The sequence below is a fragment of the Molossus molossus genome, unplaced genomic scaffold (genome assembly GCF_014108415.1).
Source record: "Molossus molossus isolate mMolMol1 unplaced genomic scaffold, mMolMol1.p scaffold_m16_p_9, whole genome shotgun sequence".
Classification (NCBI taxonomy): domain Eukaryota; kingdom Metazoa; phylum Chordata; class Mammalia; order Chiroptera; family Molossidae; genus Molossus; species Molossus molossus.
Genome location: NW_023425403.1, coordinates 60,496,653 through 60,518,879, shown reverse-complemented (window position 1 = coordinate 60,518,879; position 22,227 = coordinate 60,496,653). Strand labels below are relative to the sequence as shown.

The 22,227-nt window shown below is 39.1% G+C and overlaps 1 protein-coding gene across 2 annotated transcripts in view; it reads left to right on the top strand.

The window, feature by feature from the left end:
• The window catches only part of TUBGCP3 (tubulin gamma complex associated protein 3), a 92,852-nt gene extending 73,624 nt beyond the window's left edge, over window positions 1-19,228 (top strand). Inside the window, exons 18-22 of one of the 2 annotated variants that reach the window (XM_036249855.1) lie at window positions 2,891-2,979; window positions 3,109-3,240; window positions 8,220-8,360; window positions 15,774-15,890; window positions 18,822-19,228. In XM_036249855.1, the coding sequence (XP_036105748.1) occupies window positions 2,891-2,979; window positions 3,109-3,240; window positions 8,220-8,360; window positions 15,774-15,890; window positions 18,822-18,980 (638 nt within the window). In that variant the 3' untranslated portion in view covers window positions 18,981-19,228. Of the gene's footprint in view, window positions 1-2,890; window positions 2,980-3,108; window positions 3,241-8,219; window positions 8,361-15,773; window positions 15,891-18,821 lie in introns of those variants that run through there. The other variant, XM_036249857.1, reaches the window with a different exon arrangement.
• Window positions 19,229-22,227: the final 2,999 nt, after the last annotated feature.

The following is a 22,227-nucleotide window of genomic DNA, read 5'->3' as shown; positions in this document are numbered from 1 at the left end:
GTGGCCGGGGGATGGAGGGGTCCCACCAGATGGCTGCTTTTCCTCATGGCCTAGGAGGGAGAATGGAGAGAAGGTGGTGGATCATAGAGCTCAGGGCAGTGAAAGCTGAAACACTGCTTTAGGGTAGGGAGAGAAAAGAAAGGTTTCTCCACACCATGGAGAATTAGCTGAGATTGAATGCCATGAGTTTTAGATCGACACCAACATTACATGATGATTTTTTGGTAAATAATTTTGATTTTTTTGGTAAATAATTTTGTTTTATGGTCATTCAGTTGCATTTTCATTTCCAAATGTGGGTGACATTAAAGACTCTAAAAGATTAATCAGTAGTGGAGAAACTGTACACTCAAGTAAATCAGAGATTATAAACAGAATTAATGAATTAATCACTCATGTCTATTTACCAAACTGTCTTAATGGCAGAAAAAAAATTCCTGATTTGCAAAAGAGCTCAGAAATCAAATGTAAAAAATATTAGCAAAAATGTACAACCTGCTTCTAAAAACCAAAGCATTAAATATCTGAGTAGTGCTGGTTTGATTTTTGGTGTACCTCCTTTGAAAAACTCTATAGGAGATTCCAAGAAATAGAGACTAAAAGGAACAATAAAGACTTGAGTTTTTATGGAATTGAGCTACTTTCACTATGTATTGAACCAAGGAAATTGACTTGAACCTAGATGGTGGAAAGTAGCCACAAAACATTTTTTATGCTTCTGGAGTAAATATAGGGTCACCCAGAGATAGTATTGAGAGTTGTCTAGTTAACATTTTCATAAATCATCTGTCAGGTATATGAAGAAATCTACAGTTTTGTCAGTGATGTTAAACTTCTGGTAGAAAAATGTCACGATAGATAAGTGTAAATTGTATAGTTGTTCATAAGGCTGGAAAATAAGTTGATAGTGTTCACTGTGACTACTGGCAAAGCAGTGCATTTTAGGAAGTATTGAGTGCACTAGAGGGTAGACTCAGAGACACTGGATATCTCAGTGAGACCTGAGTGTCATTATGTTTGATCTGTAAAGTTATTACTCAGTTTGTTTCCCTATGAAAAGGTCCACCAGAATTCTGTGATAAAATTAAGAACATGAGCCCTGGCCGGTTTGGCTCAGCGGTTAGAGCGTCGGCCTGCGGTCCGGAGAGACCCGGGTTCGGTTCCCGCTAAGGGCGCGTACCTCGGTTGCAGTTTTTCCCCGGCCCTGGTCGGTTGTGCAGGTGGCAGCCACTCGATGTGTTCCATCACATCGATGTTTCTCTCTCTCTCTGTTCCTCTCTCTCCCTCCCACTCTACCTGAACAAAAAGAAAAAAAAGGAAAAATGTCCTCCGGTGAGGATTAAAAAAAAAAAGAACATGAAAAAAAAAGTTCATAAATAATATCTAGACTTACATAACTTTGTTCGTCACACTACAAAGAAATCAAATCGCACCTTAGAAAGATCTTGAGGGCCAGCATGTGTTGTGCACTCCTGTATGCTTATGGAATGTTTTAACTAGAACAGACAGTGCTCCCGGTAAGTCTGCCTGGTTCCAGGGGGAGGGTCCAGTTCTGTCTTCCCAGCTCTGCGTTAAAACCCAGAGTAGAAATGGTAGTTTCTATAGAAATGGTAGTAAATGGTAGTTACTTCCCTGAGAAGGTTACTTAAACCGTAGTATGGATGAATATCACTTAAAACAGCATTTTATTATGCTCTTTACATTGAAAAGTAATTTTGGTTAAATAGGCTGAGTATTAGACTAGAAATCTTAGCCCCATTTGATAGTTTTAGTAAAAAAAAAAAAAAGTACCTTCTTCATTCTAGGCTTACAAATGAAATGTGAAACTTAGAACCTGTTCTTTAGAAGGATATTTACCATGTGCGTGGATTACAGATTTGTAGTGGTGTGGAAGGCATCAGGTATACATGGAGCATGTGCTGGGCTTCTGAGGGCTGTGCTGTTTCTTCACTGGCAAATGGTGCATGTTAAACCCGGCCAGCAAGATCCCCACAGTGCCACTTACTTAACTTGCAGAAAGGAGTATTTTTTAAAGAATATATCATGACTGTTACTTTTTTCACACCTGTTTGTATATTTTACTTCCACATTACTCTCTTCAGAAGGGACAAGAATGATTTTTCAAATAACTGTATGTGGCAACAAATTATCTGGGTAGCTAATTAAAGGCATTTGGAGCCATAAGAAGAATACGTCAAGTTTGGCCCATATTACATCTCTTTGTAGTCCTTCCTCTGATGGGCCCATCTCTGATTGAACCCTCATGTACAATAGTGTCCCATCATACCCTGGTAGAGACTTTGAACAAAAAATTAGAAGTGAGAGCTGAGAACAGCTGCTCCGTGTGACCTTCAAGCCTTTTGATGGTTTTATAATCTTGTAAAGAATAGAAGCAGAGTCGGCTCAGGCTCTCCTCCCTCCAAGGTTCATGTTTCTCTCAGGTGACAAGGTCACATTCAGGTCCTTAAGGAAATGTCACTTTTGTCTCCAAATAGCTAGGGAATAGTAAATATTTCATACACAGTAGTCAGACTAATTGTGAAGAAGCCATAAAATTGAGCTTACATTTATTCAAGATAATTGCATTATTATAATTTCTATTTAATTTTTAAATACAATTATTTTGTTTTATGCTGTTTTTTTAATAAGGTTGCTATATTTTGTGAAGTATTATAGTGCTACTTGATTAGATAGCTAAATCCTTTTATAGCTTGAATAGCATAGAAATTGATTGTGAAAGGGTTGTTTCTTGTTCTTAGGGTCAGGAGTTAAAAGTTTGTGATTCTTTTTTTTTAAGACGTATTACAGATGTGCAGGAGGGAGAGCATGGTGTTGGTCTTTCATGCGTGTCCCTGTGGTGTCTAACATCAGTTCTTTGACTCTCTTGCAGAGTTCTCCGGGGTGCTGCATCACTGTCACATTCTGGCATCTGAGATGGTCCATTTCATTCATCAAATGCAGTATTATATTACGTTTGAGGTACCTTCAAATCATTCTTTGATTTTAGTTTAAGTCATGTCTTAAGACTTTGTATGTTGTTATTTATGAAAGATACTATACCAGGAAGAACACAGCCTTATCCCTAAGTTTTGCATTGTTGTTTCATAGGTGCTTGAATGTTCTTGGGATGAACTTTGGAACAAAGTACAGCAGGCCCAAGATTTGGACCACATCATTGCAGCACACGAGGTGTTCCTGGATACTATCATCTCCCGGTGTCTGCTGGACACTGACTCCAGAGTAAGGCTCATGTGTGGCTTAGGAACAAGAAACACACAGTCGTAGTCTCCTTTTCTTGGGTTCCTGTCAAATGGAGAATCTTAGAAATTGCCTGATGCTCACATTAGTAGTGACTAAGACAATTTTATTAATAGTTTAATGTTCCAGGTACACTGTTTCTGAACAGAATTGGAACAATAGTGCTGAAATAATGTGCTCTAAAGTGGATGTGAAAATGCCCATTTATTTCCTAGGTGTAATAACATCCTCTTGTGGTTGTTCAAAAGGTAAAATAATCATGCGCGATGGCTTTGATTTGTGGAGGGATAATATCTGAACAAAATAAACCCACCAAGTCATGTGAAAAAAACAAACAATAACCTGTCTTAAAGTCCGGAAGATCTGAGAGAACGCAGGGCCCCCCAGACTGCGTGCTCACTTCCTTAGGCTGGGATAAGTCTTCTCTGTTTGCCTTCAGGAAGTCAGCATCTGGCTCCATGAGTTAGAAAAGAGGCTGTTTGCATAGAGAAACCCTACGAGTTTCCAGGGCCCCCCGTTTTTCGCCGTCATTCCTTTCCCTGAGATCCCTGTTCTGAAGGTTGTATGTTTCGTGTGGCGAGTCTTCCAGGAGTTTTGGTTTTAGATGTGGGAAAACAAGGAACACTTTGCTTACACTTGAACAAATACAGTGTGAAATAGGAGGCAAATTTTCAAGTGCATTTGACATTAAATGTGCAACTTCAAAGAAATTTCAAGCTTGCAGAGGGCTGCTTCCTACTAAACCTCCACTCTCTTCAAGGGTCCTTGTATGGGAAACACACTGTTTGAAAGGGCTTTCATTTTGTCTAAATTTTTAGTGTATCTGGGCTAGCCAACTATGGCTGGGAAAACAGATATTTTGATAAAGAATTATTGACCATATGTGTAAGAAAATTGCTCAGGTCAAAGATGCTTCTATGTAGAATGTTTTTATAAATGTATTGAAATAATGACATAAATGTAATTTAAAATACTTTGAATGTGATTAGTAATTTAAGAAATGCACATCTCGAACCTTTTAGCCCGTTACTACTGTTGACACATTTGTTTTCAGTGGATGTAGATGAGCATCCTCACACACTATTGGATGGGTCAGTGTAGCAACAGAAAGGACATTATCCCTGGACTCAAGGCATTCACTGTCACGTGTGTCCTGGGTGTCCTGGTCAGACAGCACAGGGGCTCTACGGGCACGTGGCCTGAGGTCCCCGTCCCACTTTGCAGCTTTTGACCCCAGTGTTCTCATGTTTGAAAAGGGCACACTTGTCTCTGTTCCACAGATTTGTGAGAATTAAATTATGTAATTTACTTAAAACTGTTCATCATAGTACCTGGCACATAAGTGTTAGTTGTTACTGTTTTTAAATGATTAAAAATCATCTTGTGTGTGTATATTTTGTAGAGATTGTTAGATGTAATGCTTTTCAGAAAACGTGAACTAGGATTATATCCACACTCAAACCAAATCTAACTGTGGTAAATGATAACATTACAGTTTTAATCAACTTACATATATGAATATTCTTAATGAAACAAGTTAAATAGTCACACTTCTTGCCTGTAGAACATTTCCACTGATCTGAACAGAATGCAAGGGAGAAAATATTTTTGCCTATAACATTATTTTCTTGTGATAATGGAATGTTTACATGTGAGTTGGTCCTGACTAATTTCACTGAAGGAGTTATTGTGCTGAAGGCTTAATAATCATTTCTGAAATTCCCCCTAGATGATGGTTTTACTTTTAATTTGATGGTTCGTTTAAAATAATTACTAAAGAATTTTTCTTTTTTAAGAAACCCAATATACAGTGGTGGGCAAAAGTAGGTTTACAGCTGTAATACAAATAAATAATACAATAATTAATAAATAATACAAGACTAAACTCTTTCGTATACTCAAAACTGTAAACTTACTTTTGCCAACTCCTCTGTAAGACATTAAAACGGTTTGTTATTGACATAAACTAAGTATATTTTTATTATATCACTTATTAAGAAAAACAAGACTTTTGTACATGCACAGTTGCAGGTGTGTGTATACAGTTGGGTAATTTTTCTTTGTGCATTCTCAAGAATCCTGAGTCACACAGTAAATTGTTGCAAACTGATACCACCACAGAACACACTTTGCAGTTATCCTGTATGAACAATTTTAATAGAAGCCCACATTGCACCCTTAGTTTGAACTAAACAGCAGTAAACTCCCTCACAGATTAATTAATTGCTCTCAAATATAATACATTTTTATTTCACTACAATAAAGAAATGAATTAGAGGAAATAACTCATTATTGAAAACAGAGTGCTGGCCATTTTGGCTCAGCGGTTGAGTGTCGGCCCGCAAACCAAAGAGTCATGGGTTCAATTCTGGTCAAGGGCACGTACCTCGGTTGTGGTTCAGTCCCTGGCCCTAGTCGGGGTCGTGCGGGAGGCAGCCAATCAATGTTTCTCTCTCTCACATTGATGTTTCTCCTTCCCTCCCCCCCATTCTATCTGAAGATAAATGGAAAAATATCCTCAGGTGAGGATTTAAAAAACAAAATAGTATACCATCTTCATCTTTTGTTTTGCCTTTTTAAAAAATAAAATATGATCCCTCCAAAAGAACAAAAACTTTTAAGATAAGCACAGCGTTTACCTCAGAGTTGCCTAACCAGAAGAGCAGTGGTACATGGTCGGGTCCTTCTATCAACCCAGTCAAGTCCGCATGGTTGCGTTTCCCACAAGTACATTGTAGTAAATTACCAAGAACATGAACTGTCCATTTTTTAGTGTCTGAGTTCTCTTTTATTAGGTTCTGTAAATTATTTAGCAAATGCTAATTTCAGTTTTGTTTTACTTAAGCTTCAGACATTAGCTCATCTGTTAGTAAATGAAATTTGAACCCAAGAATTACTGTTGCTTCACAAAGGGAAATGTTGTAGCAGGGTAGAGCCCACATCCATCTATGATGGTGCTGGGGATGGTTTTGCAAATGTCTTCTCTAACTCTAAAATCGTTTTCAACAGCAGAGTAAGTCCAAGCTTTATTGTATCTTGTCATCCGTGAATGACCTCTCGAGTTTTCTAGGTTTCTTTTATGCTTCTCAATAAAGTCATATCATTTTTCTCCCATAAACATCTTGCACATCTTTTGTTGAATTATTACTATGTTTATGGAATTTGGCTGCTCTATAGGAATGCTATTCTTTACTTTCATATTTTATCCATTTTTTTTATTCCATTATTTTCTGGATCCTCTTAGATCCTGTTTTATTAAAAGAAAACCTGTTTTGTTTCTTTGTACAGGGTGTGCCTCTTGATATTTTTTCTTGCCTCAGGGTATTAGCTTAGGTCGCTAGGAGCACCAGTGGGACTCTGTGTCATTGCTGACATTAAAGACATGTTTTATTGTTTCACCATTGACAGTGATATATCTGCCAAGACATCTGATAGGACTTTTATCCAATTAAGGTCCTAGTTTGTTTAGATGTTTTATATAAATCATGAATGGATGTTAAATTTTCACACGATTTCCCCCGCTGCACTATTGAAATGATCTCTCCCCTCCTCAAATTGTTAATGGTTAGAAAAAGAATGTGAGGCTGCAGAGGATAGAGTGAACCCTCGTAGGCTGTGGTGCATTGTTTTCGTCAGTCCTCGAACAAGCTCTCGAGTTGGCTGTGTCCCCGATGACCCTGCCCGACCATAGGGACTTGTTTCAGTGTGTTTGCTATATGGCCTTGGCTATTTTGCATGGATATATTTTTTATTTACATAAATGAATTTGTGCTGTAGATATCATTGTTTCCTTCTTCCCATGCCCTAGGAGAAAGACTGAAGTATGATAGCTGTGTACTGAAGAACGAATGAACTAGAGAGTGTACCGAGGCACTGACATATTTTCAGAACATTTAGAGTACCCCTCCGCACCCCCAATGGTCAACAGTCATTTCATTCCTGGTATAAAATAGAATACCCATTTTTTTTTTTAATCCTCATCCGAGGACATTTTTTCATTTATCTTCAGATAGAGTGAGGGGAAGAGAGGGGGAAGAGAGAGAGAGAAACATCGATGTGAGAGAGACATCTACTGGTTGCCACCCACACGACCTCATCTGGGGCTGGGAACAAACTGCAACTGAGGTACGTGCCCTTAGCGGGAACCAAACCTGGGACTCTGGTCCGCAGGCCGACGCTCTAACCGCTGAGCCAAACCGGCCAGGGCTAGGATGCTCATTTTTTAAAAACCTTGCTGCATTTAAATTATTTATTTTTCTTGATATTTATTCTTTATTATTTTTAGAGAGAGAGGAAGGGAAAGGGAGAGATAGAAACATTGATGAGAGAGAACATCAGTTGGCTGCCTCCTGCATGCCCCCCACTGGGGATTTGGCCCACAACCTGGGCATGTGCCCCAACTGGGCATCGAACCAGTGACCTCTTGGTGCATGGGTTGATGTTCAACCACTGAGCCACACCAGCCAGGCAACCTTGCTGCATTTTAAAAAAATATATTTTATTAAGAATTTTCTTTCTTATAGTCCCGATGTGTGGTTTTGCTATGAATCACCAAACCAAACTAAGACATACAAAAAACTTTTCCATTCCTTTCCTTTCCTTTCTGAACTGTGGTATAGTGCACCTCCCGACTTACTACTACTTTTGAAACTTGGGGCAGCACTTTGAGTTTGTAAGGTTTTGTGAGGATTGGAGGTAATTTGCGTAGAGAGCTTGGGGTTTGTCATACTGGTGTTGCCCTGGTGATACAGAATTATGGGGTTTTCCAGGACCTGTATAGTGTTTCTGTATAGTAGGTGTGTAGTAAATGTTTGATAATGAATGAATGAACAACTAATGAGCATTTTGAGAATGTGAGTTGGTACCTTGTTTTATAGTATCTTATTACTAATTATCAATATTTTATTTGAAAAACTTAGTATGTTGGGGTTGTATTCATTAAAAATGTCGTATCTTTTCAGGCACTTTTAAACCAGCTTAGAGCGGTGTTTGATCAGATCATTGAACTTCAGAATACTCAAGATGCAATATATAGAGCTGCCCTGGAAGAACTGCAGAGACGATTACAGTTTGAAGAGAAAAAGAAACAGCGTGAAACTGAGGTGAGGTTTTATACTAGTGGATTTATCAATTTAAATAACGAGCATTTTACCGTTTTAATCACAAATACAACCAATAGTTAGTTTCATGCTGAGATATTCCTAAAGCTGAGACCATGCTCACACCTACATTTGGAGTCCTGAGGAAGAGCTGTTTTAAAGGGAGTGGTCACTATCACTACCATTATGTTTTAAGAAAATAAACACTTTTCACAAGAGTCACAAAGCTCTTGCCACTTCTCATTATTAAGCAGTGTCGAGATGCTGATCTCTCACAGTGCTGCCGGCTCCACATTGCTTTACTGTTTGAAGCTGCTGGCTACGTAGAAACATGGGAACCAGATTTCTGCACTTGTGGCTATTTTCAGTGACCTCACTAAAGTACTTTATGTCACCTGTGGCCTTGAATTAGGAAGATTTATTGAGCAAGTTTGGCTGTTTATGAGGTTTCTTGTATTTTATGTAATTTGTAAATTTTTTACTTTTTTAAGGTGCTTCTTCTTGGGATGGTGACAGACAATTCTTTCAGTTAATACATTTTAATTAGTTTGGTTTTTGAATGTTTGTTCCCTTAACATTACTGATAGATCATGTTTAGCTTGCTTGAACCATTTACAACTGAGAGCACAAGTTGAAAGTTTCTTCTGGATATTTCAGAATCAGGAGTGCATGCTTCATTGGTTTTGCCAGGCGTGGCTGTTGGTGGCTGTGAAGTGTCAGTTTGCACACAGAGAGGCTTGCCTAACTGCCAGACAGACCGCAGTTCAACCCCAACTCCACCCCACTGGCTCTGTGCCTTGTGGTGACTTGCCTCCTCCAAGACATCGTTTCCTTTTTGTAAAGTAGGAGTGAGTTACTTATTTACATGTGGTAATATATGTCAGTTATTTAGCATTTTGTAAGTATTCAGTAAATGCTAGCCACTACTGTGATTTTTAAAACTGCCCCCATGCTCCAGAGAATTTGCCCTTCTGGAGAATTACTTAACTATGTCAATCTACAAACATCAGTCTTTAGGATTTTCACACTCTGATTATAGCATGGCAGCCAATTGCCTGGGGGTTGACGATTTTCTCTCTCTAGACAGTGGAACAAGATCTACATAATAAGTCAGGTTTATTCAGTATATTCTACTCAGATATGCTTAGGGATAGAGTACAACATCTAAAAGCCGAAACTATTCCTGAGAAATTACTTAAATTCAGTAGGCAAAATAATTTATGAAGCAGTCATTTAAACCTAAGGCCCACTGACATTTTAAAGAGATTATGCTAGAAGACTCATAACAAGATTTCAGAATCCTGAGATTGCTGAGTGTAGTAAATCCTGAGTCTGGTGGGACATGGTTCTGCCTGCTTCACTCTCAGCTCTTTGTCTTTTTTTGTGTGTTGCCATTGGGCAAAGGGTTCCCTCAGTGTCTGTTTTTCTTCTCAGAACTCCTACATGTATAATGATATTTTTAATTCTAATTTACGATTAAAGTGTGTTCTTTCTTTTTATATCTTATATATCGGAAATCTTGGTATCTACCATTAGCATACTCAGTTATTTGCTGTCCGACAACACTAATGCCACCCTCTGTCCCCAGACACACACAACTCTCTCAGAATGAGCATCCGATGATACCATTGACAACCTAGCACCAGTATAGTTACTGATCAGTGTGTCCGCTAGGTATGGACATCAGATTCCATGTTGCAATGCCTCTTGAAATAGTTATTTCCATAAGGTTATGCCACCAACTCAATGCACAGATTAACTGATTTCATTTTTTTCTTTTAATTTTTTGGGATAGCTTTTTTTTTTACAAAGCAAAATTGAATTTTATAGTGTAAAATAGTTACCTGGTTTCCAAGTCAAATCTACAAAACAAAGCATTTGGACAAGTTGGTCTTGTTGTTGTCTGCTCGGCACTAGTCTCTGTCATGAACACAGGTGTGGGAGCCCAAACAGAATATCTCCAGGCTGTGACATATCAGAGGAGAACAATTATAATCATTTGAACTGATGGAGAAAATTATTTAAATTTGTTGTTGTTGTTGTGTAATAATTTTTCTTTATTGATTTTAGAGAGAGAGGAAGGGAGAGGGAGAGAGATAAAGACATTGATGAGAGAGAACATCGATTGGCCGCCTCCTGCATGCCCTGTACTGGGAATTGGGCCCACAACCTGGGCACGTACAACCTGACTGGGAATCGAACCAGCGACTTCTTGGTGCATGGGTCGATGCTCAGCCACTGAGCCATGCCGGCCGAGCAGATGGAGAAAATTATTTAATAACAAGTAAAATCTGATAAAAGGTTCATCTGAAAAGTCTACAGCAAAGCATGCTTAATGGTGCAGTATTAGAAGTGTCTCCCTGGTTGTAGGAATGAGACATGGTGCTATCACCACTTTACTCAGTATCACTGGTGGTCCAGCCAGTGTTGTAAACCAAGAAAAAGAAATACAAAATGAACCCTGGCCGGTTTGGCTCAGCGGTTAGAGCGTCGTCGGCCTATGGACCAGAGAGGCCTGGGTTCGGTTCCTGCTAAGGGCACATACCTCGGTTGCAGTTTGTCCCAGGCCCTGGTTGGGGTTGTATGGGTAGCAACCACTCAATGTGTCTCTCTCATGTTGATGTTTCTCTCTCTCTTCCTCCCTCTCTCCCTCCCGTTCTATCTGAAGATAAATGCAAAAATTGTCCTCGGGTGAGGATTAAAAAAAAAAAAGGAATACAAAATGAAAGTAAGAAAGCTCGTCGCTTGCTCTCTCTCTCTCTTTTTGTAAAAGTCATGGTTGTAGACATAGGAAATCCAAAATAATCTTTAGATAAATTACTAGAATTAATAAGTCAATTTATCAAGGTAGAAGGACAAGGTCAGTAAGTAAAAATCAAGAGATGCCTACAAAAATAAATTGTATTTTTTCCTATCAGCAACAAACAAAATGAAATTTTAAAATAAATGCCATTAAATGAACATTAAAATGTAATAAAATATATACAAGATCTCTGTACAGAAAACTATAAAGCAGGGCTTGGCAACCTAAGGTTTGCTGGCCAAATTTGGTCTCCCATCTGTTTCTGTAGATTGTTTTATTGGGACAGTCATGCCCGCTCATTTACATACTGTTTGAGGCTGCTTTTGTTCTGCAGCAGTAGGGTTGAGTGATTGCAACAAAGGCCATGTGGCCTGCAAACTCTGAAACACTCGCTCTCTGGCCCTTTACACAAAAAGCTTGCTGACCACCGCGTCACTGAGTGATGTTATAGGGACTCTTATAAATAGCCAAATGTGTCATGTGCATGGATTGGAGAACTGATACATATTGTAGATTTAGTGCAATCCCAGTTCTGATCTCAACAGTTTTGTGGTTTTTATTTATTTATTTATTTTGGTAGAAAACGATAAGCTAATTCTACTACTTATGTGGAAATTCATCAGGCCTAGTAAAGATAATACTGAACAACAACAAAATTAGAGGATATACATTTATAATTGAGTATACATGCATACCCAAGACTTAAAATAAAATTACAGTAATTAATGATGTTGGCTCAAGGAAGGACAAATCAGTAGAGCAGGGTAAAGTCCAGAAAGAGCCCCACACAATTAGGGATCATTAATTCCTGACAGAGGTGGCACTGAGAACTGTGGGGAGTGTAAAAGCAATAAATGGTGTTAGGTAAATACCTCGATCCTACCTCACACTCACACTCACACATGTGCACACACACGCACACACGAAACCACTATGAGGTAGGTTGTAAATCTCAACATGAAAGGTAAAATGCTAAAGCTTTCAGAAGGTAACATAAAAGAAATGAAAGATTAATCATTATGCTGCAATTAGTAATGTCTGTTTATCAGAGACCCCTTAAGGGCATGAAAAAAAGCAAGCTTATAGAATGGGAGAGGATATTTACGTACATGTAAGCGGCAGTTTATCCAGATGTATAAAGAGCTCTATAAATCAATAAGATAACCCCATTGGAAGTAGGCCTTAAATTTATAAAAGGATACTTACTCTCAATAACATTAAGAAAGTGAAGATTTAAAACCCTAGTGATATACATTACACCGCAACAGAATGATTAAATTTTTAAAATAGACAACAGCAAATGTTAGTGAGGATATGACAAACGAGAGCTGCCCGCTCCTGCTGGTGGAGGTAAGTTGTATAGCTACTTCGGAATCCATTTGGCAGTTGACTAAAGCTGAATTTAGGAACTCTGACCCAGCATGTTCACTCTTAGTATATACTCAACAGGAATGCATTCTCTATCAGGTATCATTCCGCAGAGCTACAGCCGTGGGCAAAAGTATGTTTACAGTTGTTCATTTGGAAAATAATACAGTAATTGATAAATAATAATACAAGAATAAATCCTGTGTTTTGCATACTCACAGCTGTAAACCTAATTTGGCCCACTCCTGATCTTTACCTCCGGGTGGGAAGGTGGTGGTCATGTTAGGGGCTGCAAGAGGGTCTTCTGGACTGGCTGTGTTCTGTTTCTCCATTGGGATGGTGCTGCCTGGGTGTATTAACTTCGTGACAGTTTATCATGCTGTCCATTTAGGATCCCTATACTTTTTATTTTTAAGTTTTATTTTATTGATTTTTTAGAGAAAGAGGAAGGGAGAGGGAGAGAGAGAGAGAAACATTGATGAGAGAGAATATCGACTGGCTGCCTCCTGCATGCCTCCCACTGGGGACCTGGCCCACAACCTGGGCATGTGTCCTGACTGGGAATCGAACTTGGTGCATGGGTCGATGCTCAACCACTGAGCCACACTGGCTGGGTGGATTCTTAAACTTTTTAAAGTGTATTATACTAGAATAAAATAGTATATTTTAAAAAAGCTGGTTTAATAAAAGACAAAAGATGACAGGTGTAGAAGAGATAGGAGGTTGTATAAGTTTTGTAATTTCCGTATAAAAAGGTGATTTTTGAAGCTTATAAAGCAAGTAAAACAGGCATATATTAAAAGATATAAACATGAAAATATCTTCTAAAATCCAGTGGCAGAAAGAGAATACGAACTATTATTGCTCAGGTTAGGGTGTTAATTACCATTTAAAAGTAATAGGTTAGGAAAGTGATACGTTTTATGAAAGTATAGTTAGTAATAAAGGTAATCATTAGAACAAAAATATAAACCTTTCAGGTTATCAGAAGAAACACAGACCATATAATAAAATATTCCCACCCTCAGGAAAATCAGAAAGCATTATAAATATGACAGAACTAAGACCAGACCTATCCATTCTATCAATAAAGGTAACTAGGTTAAACCCACCTGATAAAAGACAAGGATTCTCAGTAATAGTGTTTGGCTGGTCCCTCTGAGTAAGTGGACTGGATGGCCCATTGCTAAGGGTGACTTGGTAGAGGACTGAAGGACTCATTGTCTGGGCAGACCTACAGTTGGGAAGTTCTGGTATATAAGAGAAACTCAGAACAGTGGCATAGAAAGGATGCAAAGAACAGATAAGCCATAGTAAGCAAGTGAAATACTTCTAAGGAAAGCAAGTTGCACTTTGGGCAAAAAGCAGTAAGACCAAGGATACCTTCTAATGACAAAAGGTGCAAGTCACAGTGAAGATCGAAACAGTTACAGTATCAGTATTCATAAAACAAAACTCAGGAAATACCAGAAGAACACATCCATATTAGAAGAATAATTCAGTTTCTCTTAGACCACAGAAGCTCAAGTGCACATAAACAAGTAGTATGGCATAGTTATGGAAATCCGTAATCCTCAGTGCTTATGTTAATAGAGAGTGACAGTAAGTAAACTAAACACCCTACTCAAGACATTAGTAAAGCAGCAGTGAAATAAACCTAAAGAAGGCCAGAGGAAATATTTAGTAATGGCAAGAGCAAGAATGAAGTAGAAAGCAGTAAAAAGAGGTGAATAAAATCCAAGAGCTTGTTTTTTCTGGGGGCACAGGACTGGCAGGGAAAGAAAATAAGCGATTCACTAAATAGGTAATGGGAGGAGAAAACAGATGCAAAGAACAAGTGAGAAAACAGCTACAATTCTCTCAGTGTCATTGAAATAAATCTACATACCTAAAGGAAATTAATGGTTTTCTAGAGATTTCCAAAATTGACCTGAGAAGAGAAAACAAATTCTGAACGGAACAACTACTAGACAAGATATAAAGTTGTTGAGTGGCTCTGTCACCTAAAAAGGAACAGGCCAGACAGCCCTGAGACAGCCTACCAGACCTGTCAGCGGTGCTGAGCTGTCGTGCTCTATAAATCATTCTGGTGTAGAAAGGAAAGTCTCTAGACAGTGTTCATGGAGCATTATGAAGTTGACACCAAATGAAAAAAAGCAAGATCAAATCTGAATTATAAATATCGATGGAAAAAGTCTTACATAAAATATTAGTGGGAAATATTGAATAGAATATTAAAAAGAATAATTTACCAAGACTGGGTTTATTTCGGGAATGCCACGGTTTGGGAAATCTATTCATGTAAATTCACTGTGTCAGTCGATGAAAAGACTCCTGTGATAATTTCTTTCTGTGCTGGCTGAAAAGATATTTAGTCAAATTCACCATTGATTGAGAACAATCAAATTATTTAAAAAATAAAGTAGATGGATGTATCTCCAGTGCCAAAACATACAGCATGCTTAGGGGAAACAGTAAAAAGCATTCCCATTAAAGTCAAGAGTTAATGCAAGGTTTAAGGGGTGCCAGTCTTTGACCCATCTGGGTTCCACTTTTATGTATACTGTCTGTATTTAAAATATATGCAAAATGGCCCTGGCTGGTTTGGCTCAGCGGTTGGAGCATTGGCCCATGCACCCATGAGTGGCAGGTTTGATTCTGGTCAGGGGTACGTACCTCAGTTACAGTTTGTCCCCAGCCCTGGTCAGGTTTTGCAGTAGGCAACCCATCAGTGTGGCTCTATCACATCGATGTTTCTCTCTCCTTCTCTCTCTCTCCCCCTCCCACTCTATCTGTTCTGGGTAGAAAAATATCCTCGGGTGAGGAATTAAAAAAAAAAAAAAATATATATATATATATATACACACATATATATATATCTATGCAAAATGATGGAAAGACACAAGACTGTTTATTACAGCATCATTAGTAATAGCACAAGACTTGCTTGTGACAAGTTATCAAAATCGTTACATGTCATTAAGTGTAATACTATAGTTATTTAAAACAATGAGGGAGTTCTATGTTTACTCATATGTACTGATCTATTGCCAAGGTACATTACTAATTGGAAGAAAAGTAAGCTGGAGAACAATTTGGCATCAGAAAGTTATCATAAAAGTTCTTAGCAGTACAGAGGGTCGTAGAAAACATCCACCCCCCACTCCTGATATTTCTTCGCAGGCCCACTCGAACAGTTTCTTCGATCCAGATGTTAATTTAACTTGGCACTTCTGTCTCTTCAGGGCCGGTGGGGAGTTACAGCAGCAGAGGAGGAGGAAGAGAACAAGAGGATTCAAGAATTTCAAGAATCTATACCAAAAATGTGTTCCCAGTTGCGAATATTGACGCATTTCTACCAGGTACATATTAGAGTAACAAACTGCTGTCCAAATCTCATTGCTCATTTTCTGGAATTGACAGTTGGCTGTCAAAATGATTAAAAAGGAATTATTTCAATCCGTGTAGTTGTTGTGAGTAGCACCCACAATGGTTCCCAACCTTGGCTGTGACCCTTCCCAGTTTCTGGTCTGAGTGCTGTGTGCAGCCAGGTGTTAACAGTGGTGGGGGCAGCTCAGGGAAGACCAGTGTGCATCTCTGCAGCTCAGACTTCATTGTGACCTGGAGAGAAGTGCACAAGTATGTCAGGATCATAAGTGCAAGAAGCTGCTTGTGTGTGGAGCTGAGTTGCCAAGGCAGCCAGGGGTTAAGTTCCCAGAACAGGTCTGAAGTTGCTGATGAGGGAAGCTGATCCACAGGGTCCATCGTTTCTATTTTGTGGGCTTGGTTTCTGATTCCATCTGTTTCTCAGTGTGATTTTCATGTTGGAAATACAGATGAAAAGATTTTCATGAAGAATTTTTTATTCAGTTGCTAATAACTAATTAGAAAGCAAAGCAAACTAAAAAATTGTGTGTTTTTTTGCCCTGACCAGTTTGGCACAGCAGCAGTTGGAGCATCAGCTCGCGGACCAGAGTGTCCCGGGTTTGGTTCCCGCTAAGGGCACGTACCTCAGTTGCAGTTTGTCCCCGGCCCCGTTTGGGGTTGTGTGGGTGGCAACCAGTTGATGTGTCTCTCTCACGTCGATGTTTCTGTCTCTCTCTTCCCCCCTCTCTCCCTACCGCCCTATCTGAAGATAAATGCAAAAGTGTCCTTGGGTGAGGATAAAAAAAAACAAAACCAAAAAACTGTGTTTTTGTGTGCTATTATCGTCACGTGGTTCTAAACTGAGAATGAAGCATCATGGCTCTACCAGAGGCACGTGGTGTGCTTCCTGGGGCCTTCATAGCTTTCATTATATTTTTATTGAGCATATCTAAGGGTGGAATGTGTCCCTTTTGCAAATGGTATTACTCTGATATTGGCCTGCTGTTGCATTTTGTTGAAAACTTGTTTCATAAATGGTGATAATGACTGGTTTGTGTTCAGTACAGAAGTATCTTTATTGGATAGGTATTTTGATAATGAAATGCCCTCTTATGAACTAAAAACCTGATGAACAAAATGGATCCAGAGACATGGATGTAGGGAACAGACTGACAAACCTCAGAGGGAATGGGGGCGGGAAGAGATAAACCAAAGAACTTATATGTATATATGCATAACCAATGGACACCGACAATTGTGTGGTGAAGGCAGGGGGTGGGGGTAGGAACAGGGAGGAGGAGGTCAATGGGGGTAAAAAAAGGAAGGACATCGATAATACTTTTAACAATAAAAAGAAAAATAAATAAAGGAACTGACAGAAGACCATGGTGGGGCACACTAAGGTGATTTCCTGAGGATGGAGTGGTTACAGAATAAAAAAAGTATTATTTTAAAAAAGAGAGAAATGCCTTCTTGACCTCATATTGTCATATAGAATATATTCATAATTCTTAAAAATGGATACCTAATGATTAGTTCCATATCATTAGTTAAGATAGGAGTAGTATGTAACTTAACAATGTGTCCATGTGCTTATTTCTAAAAGAAACAGTGATGGTTACACATTTTCCTGATAGAGTTAGTATATTTTTTAAAAAGTAGTCTTAATCAGTATAATCCTAGTTTTACTTACAGTCTTAATCTTCTCTGTAAATCATTGCTATTCAAATTTCTTTTCCTTAACAGAAAAAAGCCCTTTTCTTTTCTCTTTGTGTAGGTCTGAAATGATAGGGTATTAACAGCCGCTCATCATTTACTGCTTATGAATGAACACCAGAGACTCAAGCATGTAGAGAGGATTCCTCAGATTTCCTTAGAGTGAGCTTCATACATTATCATTTTTCATCACTTAACAAGAAGTCACTGCCTATATATTTTTAAATAATTTTTTCAGTTACAGTTGACATAAAATATTGTTAGTTTTAGGTGTACAACATAGTGATTAGACATTTCCTTAGGAACTTTCATGTAAATTTTCTATCGTCTAGAGACAGTGATATTCACACCGTATGCTGTATGCTTGCTCAGATATGAAATACCTTTGTATAGTGTGGACGGATCTCTGCGTATAACAGCTCTCCCGAAGCAAGGAGAGGGAGCGTGAGCGCTGTTAGAGTCTGGGAAGGATGAGTATGGGGTGTTTAAGTGACTTTTTCTCTGCAGATGAGAACTCTTCCTAACATGAAAGTATGGAGACAAAAGCACTTACCTTGAACAGATAAATACACGTCTGCTAGCTGTGCCACAGGCTGTGGAACCGGACAGGAGTGGAGTTTGTAATTATTAAGTAACTCCTTCAGCCCTAATAGAAGCAGTCAGTAATTTTGTCAAAGTCTGAGTGAACTCTGACATATAGCATTATCTTTACAGAGCCCCTTTGGTAAGGAGGTGATACAGCCACACCCTTTAGGGTGGGATCCTGAAAATAGGGTTTGGAGCATGTATCCATTTTTTATGATTTCAGTTTGTTTTCCCAGCAGGGCTTTGTGGTGATATTACTCCTTTATGACTCATACGAAAGATGAAAAGTGTAACATGAATTTTTAAGATAAAAAGAATAGGATGTTTTGACATCAGTTGCTTTACTGTTTTGATTATTGTAGAACTTAGGGCAAAATGGAAAAGTCTATTGGTTAGGTTCTTTTTTAATGAAATTTATTGGTTGCTAATTTGTATTTGTGAAAATGGGCGTCTCCTCCTAACACGGGCTTCGCTCGGTGGGTAAAACCGTGGTGTTCCTGGAGCAGTTCTCACCGCCCCGTGTCGTCGTGCGTGTGTGTTTGGAAGGGAAAAGTGGGTGTGTGTGTGCCTGTTTGGTGGGTAGTTCCTTTCTGAAATGATGTTTTACTCTTTTTGTTTCTTTTTAGGGGATTGTGCAGCAGTTTTTGGTGTTGCTGATGACCAGTTCTGATGAAAGCCTCCGGTTTCTTAGTTTTAGGTTGGACTTTAATGAGCATTATAAAGCCAGAGAGCCAAGACTCCGCGTGTCCCTGGGCACCAGAGGGCGGCGCAGTTCCCACACCTGAAGTGTTTCCTGTCGTCTCAGGGAACTGAAAATGCTAATCATTACATTGTTTGACATAACGTTCACATTTAAATTCTCAAGGCAACTGGCATGCTACGGGCACCCACCATTCCTGCCCACAAGTACTTCAGTGTTTCAATGGCATGGCGTCTGGTAGAATCAAAGTCATGTTACACATTGGAGTTGAAAATATTTGTAATAGCACTAAAGTAAATAGGCTGGTTTGCACTCTTCACATTTATTTTTTAAAGTTTTCATATTTAAAAGATACCACACTTTGTTGAGGCTTCTTAAGCTCTCCATGATATAATTTATATTTGTCACTTTTTAAAAAAAAATCAGTTTCTTTCAGAGAAAATTTGGGCATGGATATGAATCAATTAAGATGGTCATGTCATTGGTATTTTTTAACATCCTCTTTAGAGGCAATTTTTGTTAATATAATCAAATTAAATCTAAACAAAATGTCCTTACTAAGAAGATATATAGAGCATTTTATTTTGTTTCTTAGTGTTGTAAAATATTAACCTCTATAAGAACCTTTATATCTTAGTGCATTTACCCATTTTTGTTCTTTTCTCTTCAAAGTTTACATTTTTTTATATTTAATTGACTCTTTCAGATAACTGCTAAATAGTGTAGGACAAAGTAAGAGTGATGTGGAACAAAAACATCCTTAAACCTAAGATTCTTTTGAAACCATCAGCTGAAGCAGTATGTAAATATGGATGACTAGAAAGTTAATGAAGTATTTTATTTTAAAAATTCTGATAAGCATTGGGAAGAAGTTGACTTGAATGATGAAGATTTCCTTTTTCCTTGCCTATTTTTCCATTGTAAATATTTATATACTGCTGACCAGAAGTTGGAGGGAAATGTTTTTGTAAAAATGTCATATCAAGTCACATAAATCTGCCTTTATTATGTTGCTTAAGTGAAAACTTAGAAAATTAAAAGCAATTATCTTTCACACGTATTGCTTCTTTCTTGAGTAGTCTATGGAGACACAGTCCACTTGCCAGGTTGGGGGGACAGGGGTTCACAGAGTTGGATTTAATGTGCTTCAGTATATGAATTATTTAATCAGTGAAACCAAGAAATCAGACCGTGTGCAACTTTCAGTGCAGAGCCGAAGGGGATACCACCACTCAGTGCTCACAGGATACACAGGTGGCCTGTCGTATCTGTGAGTTCTGCATCTGCAGATTCAACAAACCACAGATCAAATAAAAAAGAGTAAGGTCATTGCTGATGTATAGGTAGGCCTACATGGTTGTGGTTGTACTGAACATGTACAGATTTTTATTCTTGTCATATACCCTAAATAATACAGTATAATTATTTACATACATTTATATTAAGTATTATAAGTAATCTAGAGAGGGTTTAAAGTGTATGGGAGGATGTGCATAGGTTATATGCAAATACTGTGCTATTTTATATAAGCGGCTTGAGCATCCTCGGATTGGGTATGGGTGCAGGGTTCTGGAGTCAGTCTCCCACGGATACTACTTACTGGATATCTGCATCTGATTCTTTTGAATTTCTGGCTATGCAGAAAGGAATTCATGGTGAAGGTCAAAACTTCTTAGGATATAGATTTTATTTTAATTTAAAAATTCATAAAGTCAGAAATTTGAAGCAGATTTCTCTATGAAAAGCAGTCCAGAAATGATGATGAACTGTGTAGCTCCAAAGTGTTTTCACCTTGGATCTTGCTTGTATTTTATTTGAAGCTTTCTCTAGAGATGAATCCTCAGTAGAAACCACTCCAGAAAATTCTACTTTGGGGATTAAAAGTCCATCTGAACTTAGGCGCCTTCAAGTGATTGGGACACACTTGTGGGTTAGAAGGAGCTTCTGAGAATGGCCCCTGCATGGAGCCAGGACAGTCCTGGCAGGGCCAGGATGCAGGTCTCACTCAGCAGAACTGTGGGTCTGGAAGATGGAGCTGTGGACCAGAGGGTCAGGGCAGTCCAGGGCTGGTGGTTAGATGAGGCCTTGGAAGAACTCATTTCAGGTCCGCTGGGACGTCACTAACAGACTGGCAGGCCTGTCACAGAGCAGGGTCCCATCAACCAGGATCACAAAGTCTTGGATAAGTCGGGGGGCTCCACACTGGGTGGTTGAGATGGGAGACCCCGCCGCAGGGGCTGACTTGACTCTGGAGGCAGAAACCCCTGGCATTGCTCTGGGAGGGTCACTTCATCCAGAGAATGGTAATCATTCTAACCTTTCAGGGTTGTAAAGATTAAAGATAATATAAGCATAAGATTTGGCTCATAATAGGTTCTTTTTGTGTTTTTTAAAATTTATTGTTGAAAATATTACAGATGTCCCCTCCTTTTTCCTCCATGGACGCCCCCCTCTCAAGGCCTTCTTCATACGTCTGTGCCCATTGGTTATCCATATAAGCATATAAGTTCTTTGGTTTATCTCATCCCGCCCCCACCCCCTTTCCTCTGAGGTTCATCAGTCTGTTTCCTACTTCCATGTCTCTGGATCTATTTTGTTCATCAGTTTACTTTGTTCATTAGATTCTACATATAAGTGAGATCATGTGATACTTGTCTTTCTCTGACTGGCGTACTTTACTTAGCATAATACTCATAATAGGTTCTTCACAAATGGCGCTCTCGTGTTCTAGCAGAGTGAAGTCTTGTCCCAGCAGCTCACCTAAGCTTTAACCGAGCTTTTCTGTCACTGAGGACGCCTCTTCTGCCAGGAGGTTCAGTTACCATGGCTGAAGGCTCAGTTCCTCGGGGAAAGGACTTTCCTACCGCATGGCCTGGTATGCTGATAGGCGTGACTGCAGGGGAAAGGCCTGCCTTTCCTCCTGGTGTGTGTCCCCGGCAGGACTCAGCGCTGTGATTTCCCTGTGCCGGTGGAGAATGTGTCCAGACTTGAACACACAGACAGAAGGGTACAGCCAACTTGAAAATGCCACTCAGTAGGAAAAGAGCACTGTAATCAAACAGCCACAGTCATCCTCCAGTTGAATCACGAGGCACAAGGTTTATATGTAAAGGACAAGTGTTACAGGAGACCGCACCACCTGTAGGTCGTGTGGACAGCTGAAGCCGTGCACTGGGCTTGTGGGCCTTGGCGAGCATGGGCTGCTCGTGGCTGTAGCTATGAGGAATGGATTTATAAGTCTGGGATTCAGGGGAGAGGCCAGGGATAGAGATACTTATTTAAGAATCACCAACATGTGGGTAGTATTTCAAGGCATGGACTTCAGTGAGATT